We start from the raw sequence: 23,644 nt of genomic DNA, 5'->3' as shown, positions 1-23,644 counted from the left end.
ACTTAATATGTTGTCTTGGGTACTTCCTGACAACTTTGAGCCTACTTATCTTTCATATGGGGAGACTAACCTCTTACTGGCAGAGCTGTATTGAAGGCTAAAGGAGGTAACAGGTTTCCAGGGTCTGGTACAGTTTGTGCTCAAGCAGTATGTAATTCTCTCCTCTGGCTGCCACAGAATGCAGAAGTGGTCTGCACTTCCCTGCCAACCATCCTGCAACCAAGGGCCTATCAGGCCATCACATGGTTCCAGTCTCAGGATTTGAATAGGGTGACAGCAAGAGAGGCAAGGCTAAGATGTGGCTGTGGATCCATAGATGATGTGGAAGTTTGGGGTGGGGGGCAAAGCCTGCAATCTAACACCCATTCCCTTCAAACATGTCCAGTCTCAGGTAGACTGCTTGGAACTGAGGTCCTATGCATAACCCAAACAACCCCTGGTAAAGTAAGATACTGTGTTTCTGTTGCCATCATTTACCCTGGTCCCTTTCTGAGGGGCCCTGACACTGCCTGGGCCTTTGTCTGATGGAGTATGCTCCCCCAGAAGAGGTGGCTAATATTTTTATGGGGTATAATGTCTTCTAGACAGCAGAAAAGGAGTTTGCTGGTATACCCCTGATATAGCAGCTCTTGAGGATGCAGCCTATGAATAAATGATACCAGAACTCTTTTGAATCATGGAATTCAAATGCTGGTGCTGGGTGAGACATGGTCACACAATGACGGGTCCCAGCCAGAGTGCTTCAGTTCAAGGGATTCCAACTCACAGTCTGCCCAGAAATGCCCCACAGCAGCAACCTACCAAGAGGTACCTTACTTTCCCTTTGTGTGAACAGGCAGTGCTTACCACACCTCAGCACCAGCCAGGCTTGTGTGTTGTCTTCTTTCCTCTATTCTATCCCTAGACCCTTCCAGAGACTCAGAAGGCTCATCACTGTTCCCCCTACTCCTGCTGCCACCCAAGCGAGGATCTGTGGGCTTGGGCGGGAGGAAGATGTGTGACCTGCAGCCCATTGCAGGGATGTCTTGCTGCTGAGCTCTGTTGTGGACTGGTAAAGAAATCATCATCCCCACCACCACCGAGGAAGCCCCAGATCTACGAGCAGCCTAGCCTCCAGTTGCATGTTTAGCTCTCCAAGAGGGTTTTGTGAGGGGTCAGCCCTCCAACCAGCCCAACCTATAAGGTGGGGGATAAACTGTTAGCATAAGGGATCTGCTGATAATTTTTTTTTTATTTCTCTTGAAAACAGAGTATGGATTAAATAAGGGTATTTGGGTTTGTCAGTTTCAGACACTTGGGACTTTTTTTTTCCTGGAGAATGGAGGGAAGGGGGGTTGGGGGAAGGGGCTCTTTTAATATGTAGGTGCTTCAGGGAGAAGCAAACCATTTTATCTGTTATTTCCACTGGAACTGATGCTTGGAGTGGGGGAAGGAGATGAGATCAGTGGATCAGTCACCAGCACTGTCATCAGCGTTGCCAGAGAGGTCAAGGGCGGACATCATGGAATCAGACAGCTTGCTGGCGAGTTTATCTGCAGATGGAGAAAAACAGGCAGTCACTTGGTGGCTGGCTTGCCAACAGGAGGCCTGCAGGAGCTAGCCTACATTTACCTTGGTCTGCACCAAACTCCCAAACTGGCTCCCTAACCGCCCCCTCCCCACCCAACACTAAACAAAACAACTGGTGACTACTGGCAGCCACTGCTCAGCCTCACAGGAAGACCCATTTGTCTACCTATGAAATGATCACCCCAAAATAACTTGTATCTCAGAGTGTCAGACTACTGAGCTTCAAGTATTTTTATCTCTTCCTAGTATCAAAACAGCTGTTTTCTTTTAGTGTGTTGAACTTATTAGCACTCTGCCATGACCCTCAAAGCTCTCACAGCAAAGGGGCAGGATGGCAGTAGGGACTTCGGGCCTGCATGCTCACCTCCATCCTCCAGCCACACCCTATTGTTCCTCAGGATTCCCCTCAGACATCACCTCCTTCTGGAAGCCTTCTCTGATCACCCCTACCCCACCACGACCTCCAGGCTGGGTTAGGTTCCCTCACTGTGCTTTCTATGTCTTCACAGTGATCACTTTGTGTTGCCAATGTCTGTTTTCTTGTCTCCTCCCCACTCCCCCAATAAGACCAGCAGTTCAAGGGCAATTCATCTCTGTATTCCCAGGACTCAGCGTGCAACCAGGCCAAGAGCGAATGGTTATGAACACAGTCTAGTTCAAAGAACAGGGCTCATGGGATCAGTCAAATCTAGGTTTGGATTTTGGCCCCATCAAATACTTTGAGTGTGTCACTTAATGTCTCTGGGCCCCCGTTTCCTCACTTACCAAATGAGAATAAGACTTTTGCAATGAGTTAGTGAAAATTAGCAAAGCATGAAGACCTAAACGGACCAGCCATACAACAGACAACCATTAAAATGAAGGGAGAAGTTCTTTTGTGAATTGATGGGGAAATATCTATAATATATATTGAGTGGAAAAATGATGTGGCAAAACTATATGTTCACGAGACTAGCCTCTGTCTACAAAAAGAGAACAAAGAATATATAGATATTTGCCTGTGTACCTATCTCAGGAATGAGATACAAGAAATTAACTGGTTGCCTCTGGAGGGACGCCTGGAAGACTGGGGGATTGGAAGGAGACATTTTATTGTATATTCTTTTGTAACCTTTGGATTTTGAGTATATCGCCTATTGATAAAGTAAACATATATAGCCTGAAAGCTTCTTAACACATAGAAAGCAGGTGATAAATAAATGGTGGGTATTTGATACATAAAACTAGGCCAGTGGTTCTCCAAGTGTGGTCCCCAGAGGAGCAACATCACCACTAACTGGCAACCAGTTAGAAACACAAATTCTCAGCGCCCCGCCACCCACCCACCCAAGGTCCAACTACTTAATTAGAAACTCTGGGGGTGGGTCCCAGAAACCTGTGTTTTAATAAGCCCTCCAGGCAATTCTAATACAAGCTAAAGTTTGAGAACCACTGTGCTAGCAGGTAAGCCTCCTAACCCATCCCTGACCCCTAACCCTGGCCTGGGGCTAGACACATGGAGATGCTCATTCAGGAGCCCCTAATTAAGGCCTCAGGTGGGTTCTTTTTGGAGTACAGGGGGGTGGTCAGGTGCCCCCACCTGTACGCTTCTGGAGCTTCTTCTTATTCTTCAGGGCAGATGCCAGAGCCTGGCCCTGCTGCAGGGGGTCTGTCTCCATGATCCTCTGTAGCATCGGGCGGCGGTCCACTGGGCAGACATCCACTGAGCTATTGTTCCTGGGGTGAAGGTCCACGTTGCGCTTAGCCCACCCCATCTGATGACGGTTTGGATTGGTGCAATACCCAGTGAGATCTCCAATCTGGGGAAAGAGAGGACAACAGTGAGGTCTGGGCCCCAGAGTACCTCCAAAGACTTCTGCAGAGGAGGCAGGGACAGGCTTGCATTAAGAACAGGAAGCTTGGAGCCACACAGAACTAATAAGCTTCAAGTCTGGCTCCACCACAGACTAGCAGGTGCTTAGTTATCCCTTCAGCCACAATTTGCTCATCCGTCAAATAAGGGTGGACAGTGGGTAGCTTGCATGGCTTTTACAAGAATAAAATGAAAAAGCAGAATTACTTGTCAATGACAATTGGTATTACAATGATTCTTTGTTCAAGTGACCCTTCAAGGTCTTACTCAATTTAACAAACATGTTCTGACACCTATTTTGTGCCTAGCTCTGTATGGGGAAATGTTGGAGAAATGACTCGGATGCAGTCCCACCTTCGGGAAGCAACCAGGCTAAAGAGGAAAAAACCCAACCACACCACAAGTTAGAATGTGGTAAGTGCCCACCAAAGAAATGCAGCATAAGTGACAGAGGCTGAAGGGATGGTGGTGGTCAACATACTTCTGCTGATGGGAGGGTCATTCCTGACTGAACACTGGAAAAGCAGAGAGCATACCTGGGCACCCAAAAGGGTGTCTATTTGGCTGTAATAGAAGGTACATGTGGTCAGTAAAAGGTAATATTGACAGGAAGCTCACTATGTGCCAGGTACCTTTCTAAGCATATACATATATGTGTGTGTCATACATATACATACATACGTATATGTATACATGTACTCACACACATCTGTGTATTAACTCATTTAATCCTTACAACAATGTCTTTGACAAACAAGGCATGTAAGGTCACACGGCTAGTAAGCAGTAGAATAAATTAGAACCCAAGCAGTCAGGATTCTGTATGTATGACTACCTGCTACACTACAGTGGGTAAAAGGCAAGGCTACCACACTGTACAACTATGGGGTTGCGGGGGTGGGAGGGGGCACCATTTACAATATAGCACACCTAAATGGAGTTGTGCAATGGAGTGGCCCTACTCAGGGCCCTGAACCTGAGCCTGGAATTTGCAGTATGGAGTAGGGAACTACTGCTGGTCCTTGAGGAAAAATGGTATGTTCTGGGGCTTATGGGCTCAGTGAGAAATATCAGAGGATGGCCTTAAACTCACAACTTTAAACTGATTTTCCTATAAGCACTGGGGGGACTTTTGAAACTATGTGAAGATGGGAATGGCGTGATTCCTACCACTGCCCTAATGCAGGCCTCATCATCTCTTACAGAGCTCAGGCAACAGTTTCCTTCCTGGACTTCTTACCTCCACTCTGGCTCCTTTCTTTCCAACTGGATTTTTACCCCAGCCACTGGAGTGATAGTTCTAATACATAAACTTGACCATGTTGCTTCCCTGCTTAAGAAACCCTTCCAGATATTATATAGCCATCAAAAATGAAGGACAGAGGATTTCCCTGGTGGTCCAGTGGTTGAGAATCCGCCTTCCAATGCAGGGGACGTGGGTTCGATCCCTGGTCGGGGAACTGAGATCTCACATGCCGCGGGGCAACTAAGCCCACGCGCCACAACTACTGAGCCCCCGCATGCCACAACTAGAGAGAAGCCCTCGCGCTGCAACGAAGAGCCCGCATACCGCAGTGAGGATCCCGCGTGCCACAACTAAGACCCGATGCAGCCAAATAAATAATTTTCTTTTTTAAAAATGAAGGACTGTTCTTTAAGTAATCACGTGGAACAATCTACAAGATGAATTTGTAAGTGAAATAAGCAATGTGCAGAACAATAAAAACAGCATACGACTATTTGAATTGAAATAGATCTGTTGGGACTTCCCTCGTGGCTCAGTGGTTAAGAATCCGCCTGCCAATGCAGGGGGCACGGGTTCGAGCCCTGGTCCGGGAAGATCCCACATGCCGCGGAGCAACTAAGCCTGTGTGCCACAACTACTGAGCCTGCGCTCTACAGCCCACAAGCCACAACTACTGAAGCCTGCACACTTAGAGCCCGTGCTCCACAACAAGAGAAGCCACTACAATGAGAAGCCCATGTACCGCAACGAAGAGTAGCCCCCACTCACCACAACTAGAGAAAGCCCGCGCACAGCAATGAAGACCCAACACAGACATAAATAAATTAATAAATAAATAAAAATTTTTTTAAAAAGCATTGAAATAGATCTGTTATCTGCTTTTATGTATATGTGTGTATAAAGATGGAATAGCTCTGAAAGGACACTCAGGAGTGGGCAGGGTGGCTGGGAGAGAGAAGCAGGAGAGAGATTTACTTTTACTGTATAACCTTTACCTTTTCATACTTTTTTTTTTTTTGGCCACACCGCACGGCTTGTGGGATCTTAGTTCCCTGACCAGAGATTGAACCCAGGCCCTCAGCAGTGAAAGCGTGGAGTCCTAACCACTGGACCGCCAGGGAATATCCTACCTTTTCAATTTTATACCATGTACCTAGTCAAAAAAATATCTTAAATAAACAAAATGGGAAAAAAATTTTAAACCCTTTGCCTCCCCTCCCCCACAAAACATAACCAACTTTCAGTGTTTACCTATTACCCATGGTTTAAAGTCAAACTCAAGGCCTTCAATGATCTGACACCAGATTCATCTTTCCCCGCCTCTACCCTCACTCCAGCCACCTCAGACCACTAGTGATTTCTGCAAAATAACACGCTCTCACCCTTTTGGGTCTTGGCACGCGCACAGGCTGAGCCCCTGACCACAGCTGCTGCCCCCCTTGCCCAGAGAATTCCTCAACCTTCAAGACGTGGCACAAGCATCAAGGCCCCCTGGAATACTTCCCTGACCCACAAGTAGTATAGGTTAGGGCCCTTAGATCCATGCTTTCCCAACCTCTGCCCCCAACCCCAGCCTGTGTGTCTCCCATCACAGTGTAGATATCTGCGGTTGAAACCACTAAACTGTGACCTCTCGAAGGGCAGCAATGGGGGACTGGCAGACGTAGAGGCTGAAAAAGCCTCCAGAGATCATAGCACAGCATATCAACTTGATCCTGTAGGTGCTGGGGAGCCATGAAAGGGCAGGTGACCTTTGGGACCTGCCATATGGAACAAATGTCCAGGTGGGAGACAACTGGAAGCTTAGGCTAGGGTTACAGGAATGGTAGGAATAGAAAGAGGCCAAGAGCATTTCTTAAGATTTAGGAGGGAGAAGCCACAGACTTGGTGACTGACTGTATATAGGATCCAGGATACTAGTTAGAAGGAAGGAAAAATCAGGGTTGCCCAGGTTTGTAACTTGAACAAGCGGGTGGATAGATGGGGATCCTGTTCTCTAGGCTGGAGCTGGGCTGGGAAAGCTGCTTGAGAGAGCATGCCTCCTCCTTGGACCTGCCATTGGTTGGCAAAGGATGCACCCTGCCTAGCACCCAGGGAGCCCACAGGGTGTGAATGAACAACCCGCATCTCCCCAGTATTATAGGCGGACCTTGTGGGAGCCAGGTGGAAGGGACTGACCATTTCCCAGAGCCCGGGGTAGAGGAGAGTGTTGCCATGAAGAAAGAGAACAGGTACCTTATACACCGTGGTTTTATTTTCCATGGCATCTGCTATTTTCACCATCGGAGAATGGAGCCACTTGATCTCCATTTTGAGCGGGTCCATGTCACCCAACAGCTCATCAGATTCTCCAGTGGCCAAGCCTTTAACACAATAAATACCACAGTCAGGGCCCTGGCTCCTCCCTGCTACTAGCCTCCTGGTCAGGCCTCAGTGGAAAGGATATGTGGACGCTGCCCAGCAGAGTCAGGAGGGAAGGCTCTTTTATTCCTGCTGGGAGGCCACATGACAAAGGATTCAAGATGTGGGTTTTGCAGTAGGGTACTCGCCTGCTGGGAGCTGGTCTTGGAGCCTCAGCTTCCTCATCTGGAAAATGAGAATGCCACAAAGCCCTATAACAAAGGGCTGCTGTGAATCACAGCAGAGGGTGCCTGAAATGCACTGGCCTGAGACACTGCTCTGTAAATGGCAGCTACTGGGATTCCCTCCCCAGGACCGGGCCTCTCTCCCTCTCTCTCTGGTGCCTTGCCTAGAGCTGGCCTCCACTGCAAACCACAAATGTGTCCATTGCCCTGGGCCCACACTACCTTCCCACCTCTTCTAAACTTTGCCCCATCCCCTTCCCTGGGCCTCTAATCCCTAATCACTCTTCAAGATTCAACACTAGGGCAACTAGGAAATTCTCACTATTAACCACTCCCTCTTCTCAATTTCCGGGACCTCAATCTTTTGCCAAAGTACATTCTCACTGCCAGAGCCCCGCTTGCCCTCACACACAGCCACAGTCAAGCATCATCATAAAAATGTGAGCATTAATTCCTCCCAACTACCCACTTGATAGAAAAGCAAAGTTCAGAAAGAGGGCTGACTTGCCTAAAGCCACATGGGGGTAGGCAGCCTCTTGTCCTCATTTGTAATCCAAGCACACTAAAAGGCCCAGAGAAGGAAAGCTATTGGCCCTCAAGAGAAACAGGGTAACTAGAAGCCAGGCCAGCCAAGGCTTTCTCCACTACCCCAGAGTGTCCACAGACAGGCCCAGAGAGCACCGGGCACCTTTCTTGGGTGGGGTAGAGAAGAAAGGAGCCATCAACCAGAGCTGCAGATGGTAGAGTATCTGAAGAGAACAAACTTCCTACAGGAGTTTCTGAAAGTCATACCTCTGTACCTCAACAAATAACCATCTTAATAACTGCTAATATTTACCAAGCATGTACTATATGCCAGGCACTGTGTTTTTACATAACAAATAAGTCTTCACAACTATCTTTTCAGGTGGGTGCTATTGCCCCCATTTTACAGATGACATCATTGGACATGGAGAGCTTAAGAACTTGTACAGCACCACACAACTAACAAAACTCAGATTTTAATCCAGGCAGTCCATTCTTTTAACCACTTAGATACTGAGTTGGGAGAATCTTCAAAACAAGGCAAGAGAGCTAGTTTGAATGCCACGTCTGCCTGTCAATGACCATGCACCATTTAGCAAATATCACCTTTCTGTGTCTCAGATGCCTCACCTGCCAATACGGATAAAAGTAAAAATCTAGAAATGGACATGCAATGGCTGTGACAAAACCTGGAGCAAAATGAGAGAAGGGGTTTTTGAGAGGAGTATCTCAGTCCACTCCAGGCCTCAAGAGATGGGGAAAGGAACCTCACACTTCGTAAATACCTCACCATGTTCCAGGTACTTTGCTGATTTTTTTCCTATCTACCAAGAGCCCACAACCAGCTGCCTCCCTACCCCACCCCACCCCCATATTCCCGTGACCCAGATTACAATTCTCCACCTTGTGGGAAAAGACATTAAGGTTAAAGCTAGTTAAACAGTTTTCCCCAAGCCAGAGTAGAGCCAGAGCAGGGGGAGGTCAAATGTGGGACCTGTTGTCAGGTCTGTGTGGCTCCACTAGGGCAGGACCAGGTGCCAGGCAGGCCAACCTACTCGCCCTTACTTACATTCCATGGTGTCCTCATTGGCCTGCTCGGTATCCTCAATGTCGAAGACCTCAGTCATCTCCTTAACAATCTCAGCACTGAGATGGGCAGGCAGAGTGTGGGTGGAAGGTGGGAGTGTATAGAAGCTGATCTTCCCACTGAATTGGGAGGTGGGAAGAAATTGGTGATCTCATTAAGACAACAAATGACCAATCAAAGAGAGAATGAGTTCTCAGGTCAGAAACAGTGAGGGTCAACTAGAAAACCCAGACAGTTGCTTCTGAACAAGAGGCATAAGTTGCCAAGCAGGATGTGACCTGGTGCCTTGGACTTCCCTACCCAAGAAGTTAGGCTGCCCCGCCACTGCAGTGAACACAGATGATCCCCTTTGTGGAGTCTGACTCCCAGCAGGCTTCACCCTTACGCCTAGCCCCCTCCTCACCTCACCCAGTCAGCCAGGACAGCTTTGGCTGCCTGCTCCTGACTGTATATGCCCCCCTTCTTCTTCTTCCCCAAGCGGTGGGCCACTGCAGTCAGAAAGTGCTCAGTGGTCTGGAACCCAGAGACACCGTAATAGCTGGAAATCTGGTGAAGAGAGGAAGAAGAGAAATCATGAGGAAGAACGAAGGGCCCTTGGAGCAGGGTAGGGCATAAGCAAGAGGCCCGCATACCTCCTCCAGGTTGCAGCGCTGCAGAATGGTCTCCACTGGGGTCACAGGATCCGCCAGCTTCTGCACATGAATGCAGTTGCACAGGATGGTGCCCACCTCCGAGTTGGGTCCTGGGACAATGCCCGGGGCATCCAGCAGCCTGATGAATTTGTCCAGGTAGACCTCCTGCATGAACCTGGGGCGGGAGAGGGGAGATAGGAGGACACAGGACGGTGATAAGCCCAGATGTGCCTGGCATCCTCTAGGCTCCAAGCACCCAGTTGAGAGAAGGGGTGGGACAGATGGCACACAGATGAAGGTGGAGAGATGTGGGGTCTGATTCTAGTCTAGCCTCCACCACCAGGGACTGAGCTGCAGGACCACAGGCAAGCTTCTGACTCTCTAAGCCTGTTGCTTCACCGAGGAAGTGGAGCTGCTTATTCAGAGCCCAATCTTGCATGGTGTCGGGGAGGCTTCAAGGAGCTAAGTGGGGGAAACACTCAGCTGGGTGCCTGGCCCACAGCCAGGGTGTGCCAGGTAAATGAGGGCTATTAGTGAGACTCCCATGCCCAGGGAAGAATCAAAGGCTAGTCCAAGATAAGGGACAGGGGCTGAAGGCGTGGGAGTTGGGGGAATGGTAGGGTGAAGGATCTGTGAAGTGGGGGAGCAGGCAGGTGCTTACTTGGTGACCCCAGGAACGGCTCCCACACTGCACGCACGGCTGCGCTTCAGGCTATTGATCAGGCTGCTCTTCCCAACATTGGGAAGGCCTACAAAGGAGCAGCAGATGGCTCAGGGCAGGAAGGGTCCTCAGGAATATCTGGGACAGCCTGTGTGTGGGAGGCTCAGGCAGGGGCAGTGTGACCAGGCCATGGGGAAGCCAAAAACAGAGCCTGGCCTCCTGCCTTCCCATCCAAGGTCCTGACCAACCCCCTCCATGGCCTTTCTACCCCTCTCCTCCATATGTGAGCACCCTGGCTAGACGTGTCCCTCTCTCTAGATGTGACACCCACCTCCTACCTACAAACAGCCTGGGAAAGACGCTCAATGCAAGGCCTCTGTGACAAAATCCAGTGGAGGGTGGACACTGGGAAATGTTGTAAGACAGAACCATCCATCCTGGTGTATAATTCACCTGGCAGGGGGCGGGGGGAGCTCATCTCCAGATGTCAGTCTCTGAGCAGCTTTCTGCCTGTGGTGCATGTTTTTTTGTTTGGGCATCTGTGAGCACCTCTCAGCCTATGGATGTCCTTGTCTATTTCTTCCTCACTGGGTCTCTCATTCCCACCACTCTCTTTCTCTGTGTGCTAGAACTTACACACGTACTGCTCCCTCACAGATGTGCTTGTGTATATATATCCCTCGTGTATAGAAGTCTCTGTATATCTTCTGTCTCTTGGTTGTTCTCATTCTAAATACCGCTGCTTTTCCCATTTCTGTCTTTCCCACTCCATCTTTTTCTCTATCATATCTTTCTTTGTCTGTGTATCTAAGCACCTCTTTCTCTGCTGGTTTGTCTCACTGTATCTCATTCTGGCCATTGTCCTTTCTAATTCTCCCCACCCCACCAATTCTGCCTCTTTGTAACTCCCTCTATGCCAACTCCTCTCAGCTCTTTCTGTACATGTTCCTTCTCTCCATGGGCTTGTCTCTCTACATGTATGTCCTTCCGTACGTGTTCCACTGTGTCTCTTTTTCTCTGTGCCTCCCTAATGCTCTGTCTCTATTTCTCTCTCTCTCTATATATATATCCGTCTCATCATAGACGTGTGTCTGTCTCTGTGACTCTGGGGCGTGACTATGTCTGAGGGTCGAGTGTATCCAGGCACGTGTCTCTCCGTGGCTCTATTTGATTGGGGAGGGGAAGCGGAGTTGGGTGAGTGTATGGGAAGAGCTTGGTCTGCATGTATTTTGCCTCTGAACCTGTACATGTCTCCATACATGTGGATCTGTATGTGTGCATAGGTCTGGGGGTGCATTCCTCTGTGTCTGCATCTTTGTTCCTGCCTCTTTCTATGTGTCTCTCCCTCTGAATCTCTCTCTATCCCTGTGTTTGACTCACTCATTCTTTCCTTGGGTATGCATGTCTGTCTCTCTACTTACATGGGAGGGTCTCTAGCCCTCTTATGTTTCTCTGCAAGTCTCTGTGCACAAGTCTTTGTGATCATATCTCCCTCTCTCTGCATGCCTCTGTCATTCACATGTCTTCCCTTTCCACTCCCCACCAATCCCACCATTTGGCTTCCCAAATCTTCTGTGTCTATTCAGGTATGCAAATCTACACCTTTTTCTCAGTGTCCAGCCTCACTTCCTCTCCCTGCGGGTCTATCTCTGCCTCTCTCAATTTCCCTGTTCCCTTCCCACCAGCCTTCCCTCAGTACCCTGGGTTCCAGGTTTGAGCCTCAGCTCTGCCTTGTCTCACCCAGGGCTGAGCCCTACAAGTCCCTTTCCCTCCTCTGAGCCCCAGTGTTCTTATCTATGAAAGGGAGATGTTCACCCCTCCCTCCCACAGCTCTGGTAGAATGAGATGGGGCCAACTCCAAGCCTGGCCCCGCACATTTGGTCCATGGTTCTAACACTCAGACCACGGTGGTGATCCTGAGTATGCCTTCCCACATCCACCTATCCAAATTACACATCACAAGACCCTTCCTGAACAGCTCCTCTCCTCCCCCCACAAAAGTAACATGAAGTTCCCAGAATCCTTTGCCCCAATGAAGCCCCTGCACAAGGAAGAAGCCTGGGTCCCATGACCTCCCCCAAGGCCTTACCCACAACACCCACACGGATATGGGTGCGTACTTCACCCAGGCGGCAATAGTTCCCCAGAACCCTCATGAGATTTTCAGCTCCAAAGCAGGCTTTGCTTTTCAGCAGTGACTCAGAGGCTTGATCCACTGGCACACTGCAGCGGTTCTGGAAAATGAGGGGTATTATAGAAGAGGCATCAGGTGGGAGATGTGGTCTCAGCTCAGATTTCCAACTTTCAGGGCCGCCTCCCTGTGATCACTGAGACCCCCAGCCTGAAGCAGAGGGCTTCTCACACAGGCCCTGAATACCTGCCATTTCCCTGCTTCCACAAGGCCTATTTTTCCACTGTCTTTGCATCTCCAGTCTTCTCTGTCCCTGCCTGTCTCTTGCCTCCCTCAGCAGGGGCAGGATAGCATCCTTGCCTCTAGGCAGGCCAGGTTTAAGTTCAGCTCTGCCTCTCACAGGCGTGTGCCTGGCAAATTCTGATTCCATTCTCTGGGCCTCAGTTAACCTCACCTACACAATGGGGACGTTTGCCTCCCTGTCTGTGGAGAGAAGAGATAGTGCCTGGCCCACATAAAGTCTACCTTCCCTTGATTCCTCACACAGGACAAGGCCATTTCGGCCTCCATCTCCTTACTCCTGATGCTACCTCCTCTGCCTAGAATGCCCTTTCAGCTCTTCTTCTGTCCTTACTTACCCACCACAATACTTCAAAATAGGAACTGACTTAAATATCTATTAATAAGAAACAGATTAAGTAGCTATATCCTTGAAGTGGAACACAAATGAAAGAAAGCTGTTAAAAAAGGATGCTTATCACATTTTTGCCATGAAAAAGGCCAAAAAATTATAAAGGAGATATCATGTTTCTCCCAGATGAACAAAGATTTAAATGTTTAATGATATCAAATGTTGGCAAGGGTGTAGGGAAAAAAGCCCTCTCACACATTCATCTATCCCATTAGTGGGAAGATAAATTGGTACAGCCACTGAGGGGTGGGGGTGGAGGAGGTGGGGTGCTGGGGAGCAATTTGTCAGTGACTAGGAAAATGTAAAATGCAAAAAGCCTATGACCCAGCCACTCTACCTCTCAGTGCCCAACCTACACAAACACTTGCCCACTAGCCAAGACTTGTAAGGGTACATGTTGTAGTACTGGTTATAATGATAAAAAAAATTGGAAACTAATTTTATTTAGCATCAAAAAGGTAGAACTCTATAGAAAGATCTTCAAGGAAAAAAAAAACGCAGGATGACATATATGATACCCGCAAACACTATTTTCTCTTTATAAACACATCCACATATAATATAAAGCACAGAAAAACATCTGGAAGGATACACACCAAACTAACAATGGTGGTTACTTCTCGGTATGGATAAAAGAGATTGGAATTAGAGGTACCAGCGTAAGGATATTCAAGCTTCATCTATACAGTTGGCCCTTGAACAACACGGGTTTGAACAGCAGAGGTCCATTTATACGCAAATTTTTTTCACTAGTAAATACTACAGTACTACATGATTCGCAGTTGGTTGCATCTGCAGATACAGAACTGCAGATATGAAGGGCCAACTATAAGTTATACACGGATTTTCCATTGTGCAGAAGGTGGATGTCCCTAACCCCTGTTTAGTTCAAGGGTCAACTGTAATTGTTTTTATTTTTTCTACTTTATTTTTTTAAATAAATAAGTTTTATACCTGGTGCAAAACTGAAAAAAAAATGTCCCCCAGGGGGCTTCCCTGGTGGCGCAGTGGTTGAGAATCTGCCTGCCAATGCAGGGGACACGGGTTCGAGCCCTGGTCTGGGAAGATCCCACATGCCGCGGAGCAACTAGGCCCGTGAGCCACAACTACTGAGCCTGCGCGTCTGGAGCCTGTGCTCCGCAACAAGAGAGGCCGCGATAATGAGAGGCCCGCGCACCGTGATGAAGAGTGGCTCCCACTTGCCGCAACTAGAGAAAGCCCTCGCACAGAAACGAAGACCCAACACAGCCACAAAAAATTAATTAATTAATTAATTAATTTTAAAAAAAAAATGTCCCCCAGGACCCAGTTTCTCTCCATTGCAGCAACAAATGTTTCTGTATACTTTAATATTTTACATTGAAAACACATTTCCATGTTAATGATATAATTAGAAAACAGTGTAGCCCCAGGCTACCCTGAAAGAGGCTAGATGTCCCTGGCCCCAGCTTACCAGGTTTTTGACCTGATGCTGGGTGCTGGCCTTGAAAGCCACGACTGGCAGCTCATTCCGAAGGTATTCCAGCCACTTCTCCACAACCTCCTTGGGGACCAGGTCTGGGGAAAATAAGAACAGAGAGGACTGGAAAGGAGAACATCACCTCGATGGCTCACTCCAAAGATGCAGCCACCCACATCTAAGACTTGGCCCACCTCCTGCTAACAGATATCTCTCTAGCACTGACAGTCCCTGTCCAGTCCCCAGGTTAGAGTTAGAAAGGACAGTCTAGTCTAGGGGACCAGTTGGCCCTCCCTGAGGAGACCTCTGTTTCCTCAAGGAGAATGGGTAACCAGCTGTATGGTCCTAGATGCCTTCCTTCCAGACCAGGGGGCCCAGGGTACCAGAGGCCTCCCAAAGACTGTGCTTCCCATCCTCTCCCTGGATCATTCTAGGTTGGGCCAAATGTCAAGAATAACCTTGACAAAAATGGCTACCATTTATGAAGAACTGAACATGTATGTACCAAGCACTTTATCATTAATTCTCCAACAATCCTGTGAGACTGAGACAATCACAGCTCATTTTACACCTAGAGAAACAGAAGCTCTCAGGTGACATGACTTGTCCAAGATCCCAGAGAAAACAGACAGCAAAACTAGGATAAGATCCAGACCTGAGTGACTCGTGAGCCGATGTGCTCTTCTGCCCCAGTGTCTGGGTTCCAGCTTGGGAGAGAAGAGGAACTCTCCATGGTTGGCCAGTCACAGATAAAGCTCAAAATGGCAAAAACAGGGGACTGAAAGGCAGACAGGCTTTAACTCCACTCCCAACTTCTGCTGTACTGTGTGTGTGGTGTGTGTGTGTTTAGACAAGTGACTTCACCTCTCAAATCCCTGGCTTTAAAAACTCGAACAAGAATTCCTACCTCACACAACTGTTATGGATACCACTGAGTTGCTGGGTGTCAGGGTCTGGTCCAAGCTAGTTTTTCAACAAGGCCTGGCCCCTGCCTTGCCCTACCCAATACTGCCCAACACCCACCAATCTTGTTCAAGATCAAGACCAGCTTCTTGTTGCCTTCTGCCCGCAGTACAGTCTCCTCCATTCGGAAGCAGCGGCAGCCCAATGGGTCCCTGGCATCCAGGACTTCTAGAATCACATCAGAGTATTCCACCACCTGTAGGGCAGGGAATGAGGGATGAAGGCAGGGAAAGAACTGGGTAGCAATCAACAGGCCCATGAAAGAAGAGGTCTCCATCTTAGGAAAAACAGAAGCAGAAAGGAGACAGGACTGGATTGATGCCCTCCCTAAAGGACCTTAAGAAATGCGCCCCCGGGACTTCCCTGGTGGCACAGTGGTTAAGAATCCACCTGCCAGTGCAGGGGACACGGGTTCAAGCCCTGGTCCGGGAAGATCCCACATGCCGCAGAGCAACTAAGCCCGAGTGCCACAACTACTGAGCCTGCGCTCTAGAGCCCACAAGCCACAACTACTGAGCCCGTGTGCCACAACTACTGAAGCCCGCATGCCTAGAGCCTGTGCTCCGCAATAAGAGAAGCCACCACAATGAGAAGCCCACACACTGCAGAGAAGTGAGAAGCCCACGCACGAAGAGCAGCCCCCGCTCGCTACAACTAGAGAAAGCCCGTGCACAGCAACAAAGACCCAATGCAGCCAAAAAATAAATAAATGAATAAAAATTAAAAAAAAAAAAAGAAATGGGCCTCCATACCTTACGGAACTCCTTGTAATAAGCCTTCCTTGTGGCCTCATCATCCAACTGAGGAAACATATTTAATTCCTCCAAAACTTCCTCCTAAAGGGAAAAAAAGACAATGGTCCAGGGGAGGAAAGAGAGTGAGAGCTGTCTTTGGCAACCATGGGAGGCTGGGAGAGCCATGTGAGTCCCAGCCCACCAAAGAGCAGCTTGTATCAGCCAACAAAGCCAGAAACTAGAAGAAGAAAGGATAGACCCACATGGTCCATGTGTGTGCCTGTTTGTTAAGTGTGTGTTCGAGCACCAGCTAGAGGCCTGGGATTGGACCTGAGTGTATAAGGGAGGAATGTAAGAGGGAGGTATAAGTGAGAAAAACAATCTATGGGGAATGTGGGATGGAGGAAGCAAAATGTGTACTTTATATTAGAAAAGGAACTTTGAGTTGGAAAGTATATATTCTGTGAGATGAGAATATATTCCAGAAAGGCAGTAAGAAGTCCTAGAAAGAAGATGACTCTTCTCTTAACTTTCCCCTCACGTTCTCACTCCTTCTCTCCCCCTGTCCCCTAGTCCAGCGCCTCCCCACTCCCAAACCCCAGTCTTTGGGTTCCAGCTTGGGAGAAAGGACCTAACCAGGGTTGTCCAGTCACAGATAAGGCTCTTCACCTCCCTCTCACCCTCCCTCCATGTCCCTACTGCCGCCCGTCCTCTCTGAACTGATTCCCTACTCCCCCTCCAACAATCTCACACCCTTCCTCTTTCCTTTTCACAGATCAATGGCAAAAGATGCTTTTGAGCGAACCCACACCAGTCCTACCCAGGGGCAAAGACTGCTCTCTTACCTTGCGCTCAAACTCCTTCTGGCGTCGCAGGACATCCTGACAATAGCTTTCAATGGTCCTGCGTCGGTGTCTCTCTTGCTCCCGGGCAGCCTGCTGCTTCTCCCTCATGTCCTCAACCTAACAAGTGAACGCACACCAGGGCTGTAGCTGACTAGGTCTGCAGTCTAAGGGAGGGATGGAAGACCAAGAGTAACACAGAGCAGGTGACAGAGGGAGAAAACAGTGTGACATGGCACAGGTGGGAGGAGCAGGGATACAGGAAGGGAGAAGATATGACAGCAAGAGATAAGGGGTTTGAGAGAAAGAAAAAGACAAAGAGATGAAGGAAGGGAAAGCATGGCAGACACTAATACAAGGAAGGTATGTGAAGCTGAGAGAGAATGTGTTCTAGGCAGCGGGAAGCACTTAAGACCAGAGAGGAAAAGAAAACAAGGTCCTGGGATGCTCCATTATTTACAGAGCAGCAAAAGAGACTGTAGAAAAGAAAGAAGGACATCCAGGAGAGTGAGATGACGGGAAAGCCAAAGTGAGAGTGTTTCAAAAAAAAATCATGGTCTCAAATGCTGAGAATTTGAATAAGATGAGGGAAGAAAGCTATCCATGAGTCTGATATCAGAGAACATGCTGGTGAGGCTGGCAGGGGTCATTCCAGTGGAGCAATGAGAACATAAACCAGACAGCCATGGACTGGGAGGTGAGCAAATGGAGACACTAAATCAAGTATCAAGGCAACCGCCCTCTCTTCCCCTTTCCACAAACAGCCTCAACAACCCTAACAGTTCTGGCCTTTGCCTTTCAACATTTCTGTGGACCTGGCAGTCAAGCCAGGCCCTCTCTCTCCAAGGGAAAGGGCTTACCCTCTTCTTCTTTAATTCAGCCTCCCGACTGGCATGATCATTGGAGTGAACAAACTGGGGAGCGGAGGCCACTTTGGTGGCTGCTTTCTTCCCATTCTGCTTTGCAGGCTGGTCACCACACAACAGGGAAAAAATGAACAGACCTAATGAACCCATGGAAATCACCCTTCCCAGGGGGTGTTAAAGCTGCTCAGAAGTGTAGTTGTTGGGGGAAAGAGGAGAGAAGCAAACAAAAAGGGCTCTGTCCCCAGAGGTCTGCCCATCTGACTAGAGAGAGACCCTTCTTCCCCTAGCCAGGCAGGGACGTGCAGCCCTTGGAACAACAGTAGCAGCATCACCTAGGCACTTGTTAGAAATACCAATTATCAGATGCCAAGACAGACCTACCAAATCAGAAACACAAGGGTAGAGCCCAGCAATCTGTGGTTTAACCAGCCCTCCAGGTGATTCTGGAGGGCTAGTTAAAGTTTGAGAACTGTTGCTCTGACCCAAGTCCTACTTGTCCACAACTTTCCCAGCAGGACCAGGAGATCCAGGAGCTGGGGCCAAAGACTGTTTGAACCTCCCTCCTCTCCATGAGCAATAGGGACTTGGGAATTAGACAGACTCAAGTCCTAGCTGTGCTACCTTGAACCTAAGAACTTTCTCACTGAGGCTCAGTTTCTTCATCTAAAAAATAGGATGATGACAATCCCTAACCAAGGTAAACCAAGCACAAAGCAGTGTATGGCTTGTGGTGGGAACTTAATAAATGCTGCTACTTTTCTGCTGAAGCCACCCAGAGAGGGAGGGAAAGCCAGATCTACTGATTCCAATGCAGTGCTCTGTTTGGAGTCACCCAATATCTACCTGGTTTTGTGGGCCTCTTCTAGGGTGGGCAACCTGTTCCTGACCTTGTCGCCAACAACGGGTATACCTTACCTGAGCGTGGAACCAACTTATCTTCTTGCGGCCTTTGGAACTTTTACCTGGCTTTTTATTTTCTAAAGAAAAAAAAAAAAGCCATCATCCACCTACCCAACATTTGTTGAACCTTAATGGAGGTCAGGCCACACTGGGAACCTAAGGAAGCCTCAGACACCATGTCTGTCTAGGCGCACAAGACAGACACGGAGCTGGCAGCAACAGTGTCAGAGGAGGTACTGGATATAAATGTTTGGGGTATTCAGTGCAAACTGAAACAATTCTTAAGGGAATCCTGTGAAGAGAGCAACTTGAATGTGCGCTTCTGACTCCTCTTTCTCTCTCCCAACTTCTAGCTGGGGCAGCTCAACAATTTTGGCACCAGGCTGAGGTGGGGGGCTGGTAGCATGGGAAAGTGATCTGACGGTTAGGGTTAGAGTTAGGGACCCTGGTTAGTCCCTGGTTAGGGACTCTGAGGAGTCCCAGCCAGCTAAGCCAGAGTAGATGCCCTCAGCACATGGGGAGAGAACTGTCCCTTCCTGCTAACCCTGCTCATGTCATTGCCTCCAAAGGGAATTGCACTACACAGCTAAACTGCAACCTCCCTTTGATTTAAGGAGGAAAGAGTTCACCTTCTACAATCACGCCTTAACAAAGCCCAGGAACTTAAGGGGCCTCTTCCCACTTCAATGAGGAGTCCCGTCTGTCATCTCCTTCACAGCTGGCCTCTCAGAAAGAATGGCTTCCCTTAATTCTCACCATTTGCAAGGGGGCTAAAGGAATTCTTACAGGGGGAGGTTCTGGAAGGTCAGGATATATGCTACAAACAAATATAGGAGCAGCTTGAGATTATCAGAGAACAGGCTCCCCAATCACACTAGGTGGTTCACACCAAAGCAGAGTTAATGTAGGAAACAGAGGATTTAAATACTACTGCAGGACTTCCCTGGTGGCACAGTGGTTAAGAATCTGCCTGCCAACGCAGGGGACACGGGTTCGAGCCCTGGTCTGGGAAGATCCCACATGCTGCGGAGCAACTGAGGCCGTGTGCCACAACTACTAAGCCTGTGCCCTAGAGCCCGTGAGCCACAACTACTGAGCCCATGCGCCACAACTACTGAAGCCCGCGTGCCTAGAGCCCATGCTCTGCAACAAGAGAAGCCACCGCAATGAGAAGCCCACGCACCACAACGAAGAGTAGTCCCCACTTGCTGCAACCAGAGAAAAGCCCGTGCGAGGCAACAAAGACCCAACACAGCCAAAAAAAAATTTTTTTAATAAATTAAATAAATAAATAAATACTACTGCAAGTTCTTAAAGAGATTCAAGAAGATACTTCAAATGAACTGTGTGAGAAAAAGATTCCCAAAATTTGATATTGAATAAAAATTCAATTGATGTAGTGAAAAACAGAACAGACATCACTAATAACCAAATTAATGAGCTAGAAGGTCAAGGGAAGAGCTTGCTTAAAACAGGACAAAAATCCAAAGAAAAGTAAAAACAGGGGCTTCCCTGGTGGCGCAGTGGTTGGGAGTCCTCCTGCCGGTGCGGGGCACTCGGGTTCAGGCCCTGGTCCGGGAGGATCCCACATGGCCCGGAGAGGCTGAGCCCGCGAGCCACAACTGCTGGGCCCGCGCGCCACAACTTAAAAAAAAAAAAAAGTAAAAACAGAATAAGGAGAATGGACTCAGGAGAGCTAGTATCTAAATTAAAAGGAGTTCTGGAAAGAGAAAAGATACAAATGGAGAAGCAATTATTTTTTAAAATAATAAATGAAAGTTTCCCAAGTTGAAAACAGGATTGAGGCTTCAGACTAGAAAGGCGCATAGAGCATCAAGATTAACAAAAAAGACATATGCCCTGGGCATACACTGATGAAATTTCTGAACTCCAAGTATAAAGAGAAAATCTTGTAAACTTCCAAATAGAAGGCATTCCCAACAAAGGTGAGAGAAGCAGACAGCCTTCTCAAATCCACAATTCTGAACACTTAAGACAGAAGAATAACCATTACAAAGTACTGAGACAAGGGACCGTGTTCCAAGCTAAATTCTTATAACTGATCAATATATCACTCTTACGTGAAGGTAAAAGACAGACATGCAAAGATTACCACCTGTGTTCCCTTTCTGGTAAAACTACTTGAGGAAGTATACCAGCAAAAATAAGCATAAAATCATGCTAAAGGTCTCACTTTGGAAGAGTAGAGCAAAAATAGTTATTTAACTTTGGTAAAGTGATAGAAAAATTTAGTTATGCTTGATATAAATATGAATGCAATTACCAACATAATTTTAAGTCCTGGTGGAGAATTTTTTTAACTTGTTAAACTTTTTAAAATAAGGGAATAAGAAGAAACAAACAAAAAATATAAAATAAGATGGTAAAAATCAGACCAAACATATTAGTTATCATAATGAATGTGAATGGACCGAATTTCCCCGTAACAAAAAAAAATCAGATCCCAAGTCTCCTTTTCTTCCAAAGTACTCATGTTGCAATGAAAAGAATGTGAGGTTTGGAAGGAACCAGGTCTGGCCATTTTACTCAACAATTTGCATCGGCCTAACTTCCCTGGAAAATGAGGGCCTGCACTGGATACAGGCACACGATGAAAGAAAATACATCACTAAAAGTGGGGAAAAACATCTGCTTCAGAGAGGAGAAGGAGGGGGGAGGAGAAGCGAGGAAGAGGGTAGGGGTGCAGTCACCACTCACAACACTGCAACACCCAGGAGCTGCTGTTACTGTTTTTTAATAGCTTCAGAGAGAAAACAGCTACCATTTTTTAGCCAGCCATACCTAGGTTCCTGTTCTGGCTCAATAACTACCTAGCTATATGACCTTGAAGAATTTCCTTAAATCTCTCTGACCACCAGTATCTCCATCCACCAACTCTCATATCAATAATCAAAGGTGGATCTCTCCATTCATCCATCATCTCCCATACTCTCACCCCACTACATCCCTGTATCCCCAGCCTGGCAGTGACTCTGCCCCCATCCTCCATCTACCCCTGCATCCGACTTCCCACTATGCCCTCTGAAACTCCCACTTGGGAGATCAGCACTCCCCTAATTCTTCCATCTTTTCTTGGGAACAATTCCTCAACCTCCTGCCTTAATAAAGACTCAGCTCTCCCCTGAGGACACTGCTTCACCTGCAGGCCTGAAAGGTGGCTATTAGTTTACATGAACATGAATACCTTGGAGCCAGTAGGTACAGGAGGCATCTTGCAGACTCACCACTGCCAAACCAATTTCTCCCTCTTGTTAAAAAAGAGGGGGGAGGGGGGGAATCCTGCTTTTTTTGAGACTGCTGCTATGCCTGTCACCTATGAGTCACTTTTCCTCTTTTATTGAAGCACCTAGCTCATAGCTTTACTTTTTTTTTCTTAATTATTTTTTTTAATTTTTGGCTGCATTGGGTCTTCGTTGCTGCACGTGGGCTTTCTCTAGTTGCGGTGAGCAGAGGCTACTCTTCGCTGTGGTGTACAGGCTTCTCATTGCAGTGGCTCCTCTTGTTGCAGAGCATGGGCTCTAGGTGCACGGACTTCAGTAGTTGCAGCATGTGGGCTCAGCAGTTGGGGCACGCGGGCCTTAGAGCGCACAGGCTTCGGTAGTTGTGGCACGCGGACTCTAGAGTGCAGGCTCAGTAGTTGTGGTGCACGGGCTTAGTTGCTCCGTGGCATGTGGGATCTCCCCGGACCAGGGATTGAACCCGTGTCTCCTGCACTGGCAGGCGGATTCTTAACCACTGCGCCACCAGGGAAGTCCATAGCTTTACTTTCAACTGAACTCCTGCCATCATCAACCTGGGCAACTTTGGTGATCACTGGGTCCCTTCCAACGCTCAGGTTTCCCACTTCCTTGACATCCCCATTCCATGTAGCCACCTGCCCACCCATTGCTATGGTGACATCTATGATCATCATCTATGACTGCTTGTACTTCAGAAAGCAATCTCAGACACCTCTCTCAACTATCTTCAAGCACATTTGTTCAACCTCCTAGAGACTTCCAAAACACTGGTGCCACTCGATTCTTTATTCAACGGCCACCCCATTTCCCTCCCTGTGCAGCTTACATTCCAGTCTGTCATTACGATGGATTACATACCTGTGCCACCAGTCATTGATGGTTGTAAATCTTTTAAATGATAAAACATACCCTCCTTTTTAATAGCCATTCAAAAATGTACAACAGTTGAAACTGTATCTGAACACTCTTTCTAGGGTTTCTCAATAACCTTCCCAGATTTAATCATTATCATTACCATTTGCGTCCAAGGTATCTCTAGCCCAGGGTGTAGGGAGCTGCACCATGAAGCACCTCCCCCATCTTCCACTGCAATCATCCTAGTTAGTCTGATCAAGACTTCAGTTGCAATTTAACAGTGAAAGTCTTTGTTTTGTGTGCACATGTAAAGTTTTTCTATTTAATTTAATGTTCACCATTTTCCCACTAGTGCAGATATGTATGATTGTTCTTTAACAGGTAATACAGCCATATGGTTCCAAAGTAAAACCATGTCAGATGTAGAAAACAAACTTATGGTCACCAGTGTGGGAAGGGGGGGGAGATAAACTGGGAGACTGGGACTGACATATACACACTACTATATATAAAATAGATAACTAATAACAACCTACCGTATAGCATAGAGAACTCTACTCAATACTCTGTAATGGCCTATGTCGGAAAAGAATCTAAAAAAGAGTGGATATATGTATAACTGATTTACTTTGCTGTACACCTGAAACTAACACAACATTGTAAATCAACTATACTCCAATAAAAATTATGAAAAATAAATAAAAATAAAACCATGTATTCTGAGACGTCTCCCTCCCACACTTGTCCCTAGCCACTGCAGTCCCCTCACCACAAGAAACCACTTCA

General features: G+C 47.7%; 1 protein-coding gene across 3 annotated transcripts in view; it reads right to left on the bottom strand.

Moving 5' to 3' along the window:
• Positions 1 to 1,213: 1,213 nt before the first annotated feature.
• Positions 1,214 to 23,644, bottom strand: part of GNL3L (G protein nucleolar 3 like) — a 26,626-nt gene continuing 4,195 nt past the window's right edge. For 2 of the 3 annotated variants that reach the window (XM_061177927.1, XM_061177928.1), the window contains exons 3-16: positions 18,759 to 18,820; positions 17,838 to 17,945; positions 16,981 to 17,097; positions 16,154 to 16,237; positions 15,462 to 15,597; positions 14,433 to 14,536; positions 12,247 to 12,391; positions 10,158 to 10,245; positions 9,497 to 9,671; positions 9,268 to 9,410; positions 8,847 to 8,983; positions 6,903 to 7,030; positions 3,149 to 3,368; positions 1,214 to 1,532 (exon numbers count right to left, since the gene is read on the bottom strand). In XM_061177927.1, the coding sequence (XP_061033910.1) occupies positions 1,450 to 1,532; positions 3,149 to 3,368; positions 6,903 to 7,030; positions 8,847 to 8,983; positions 9,268 to 9,410; positions 9,497 to 9,671; positions 10,158 to 10,245; positions 12,247 to 12,391; positions 14,433 to 14,536; positions 15,462 to 15,597; positions 16,154 to 16,237; positions 16,981 to 17,097; positions 17,838 to 17,945; positions 18,759 to 18,820 (1,730 nt within the window). In that variant the 3' untranslated portion in view covers positions 1,214 to 1,449. The remainder of the gene's footprint in view (positions 1,533 to 3,148; positions 3,369 to 6,902; positions 7,031 to 8,846; positions 8,984 to 9,267; positions 9,411 to 9,496; positions 9,672 to 10,157; positions 10,246 to 12,246; positions 12,392 to 14,432; positions 14,537 to 15,461; positions 15,598 to 16,153; positions 16,238 to 16,980; positions 17,098 to 17,837; positions 17,946 to 18,758; positions 18,821 to 23,644) is intronic. The other variant, XM_061177930.1, reaches the window with a different exon arrangement.

This window comes from Eubalaena glacialis, chromosome X (assembly GCF_028564815.1).
Source record: "Eubalaena glacialis isolate mEubGla1 chromosome X, mEubGla1.1.hap2.+ XY, whole genome shotgun sequence".
NCBI lineage: Eukaryota > Metazoa > Chordata > Mammalia > Artiodactyla > Balaenidae > Eubalaena > Eubalaena glacialis.
The sequence above is the reverse complement of the archived record's forward strand: the minus strand, read 5'-3'. Positions and strand labels throughout refer to the sequence as shown.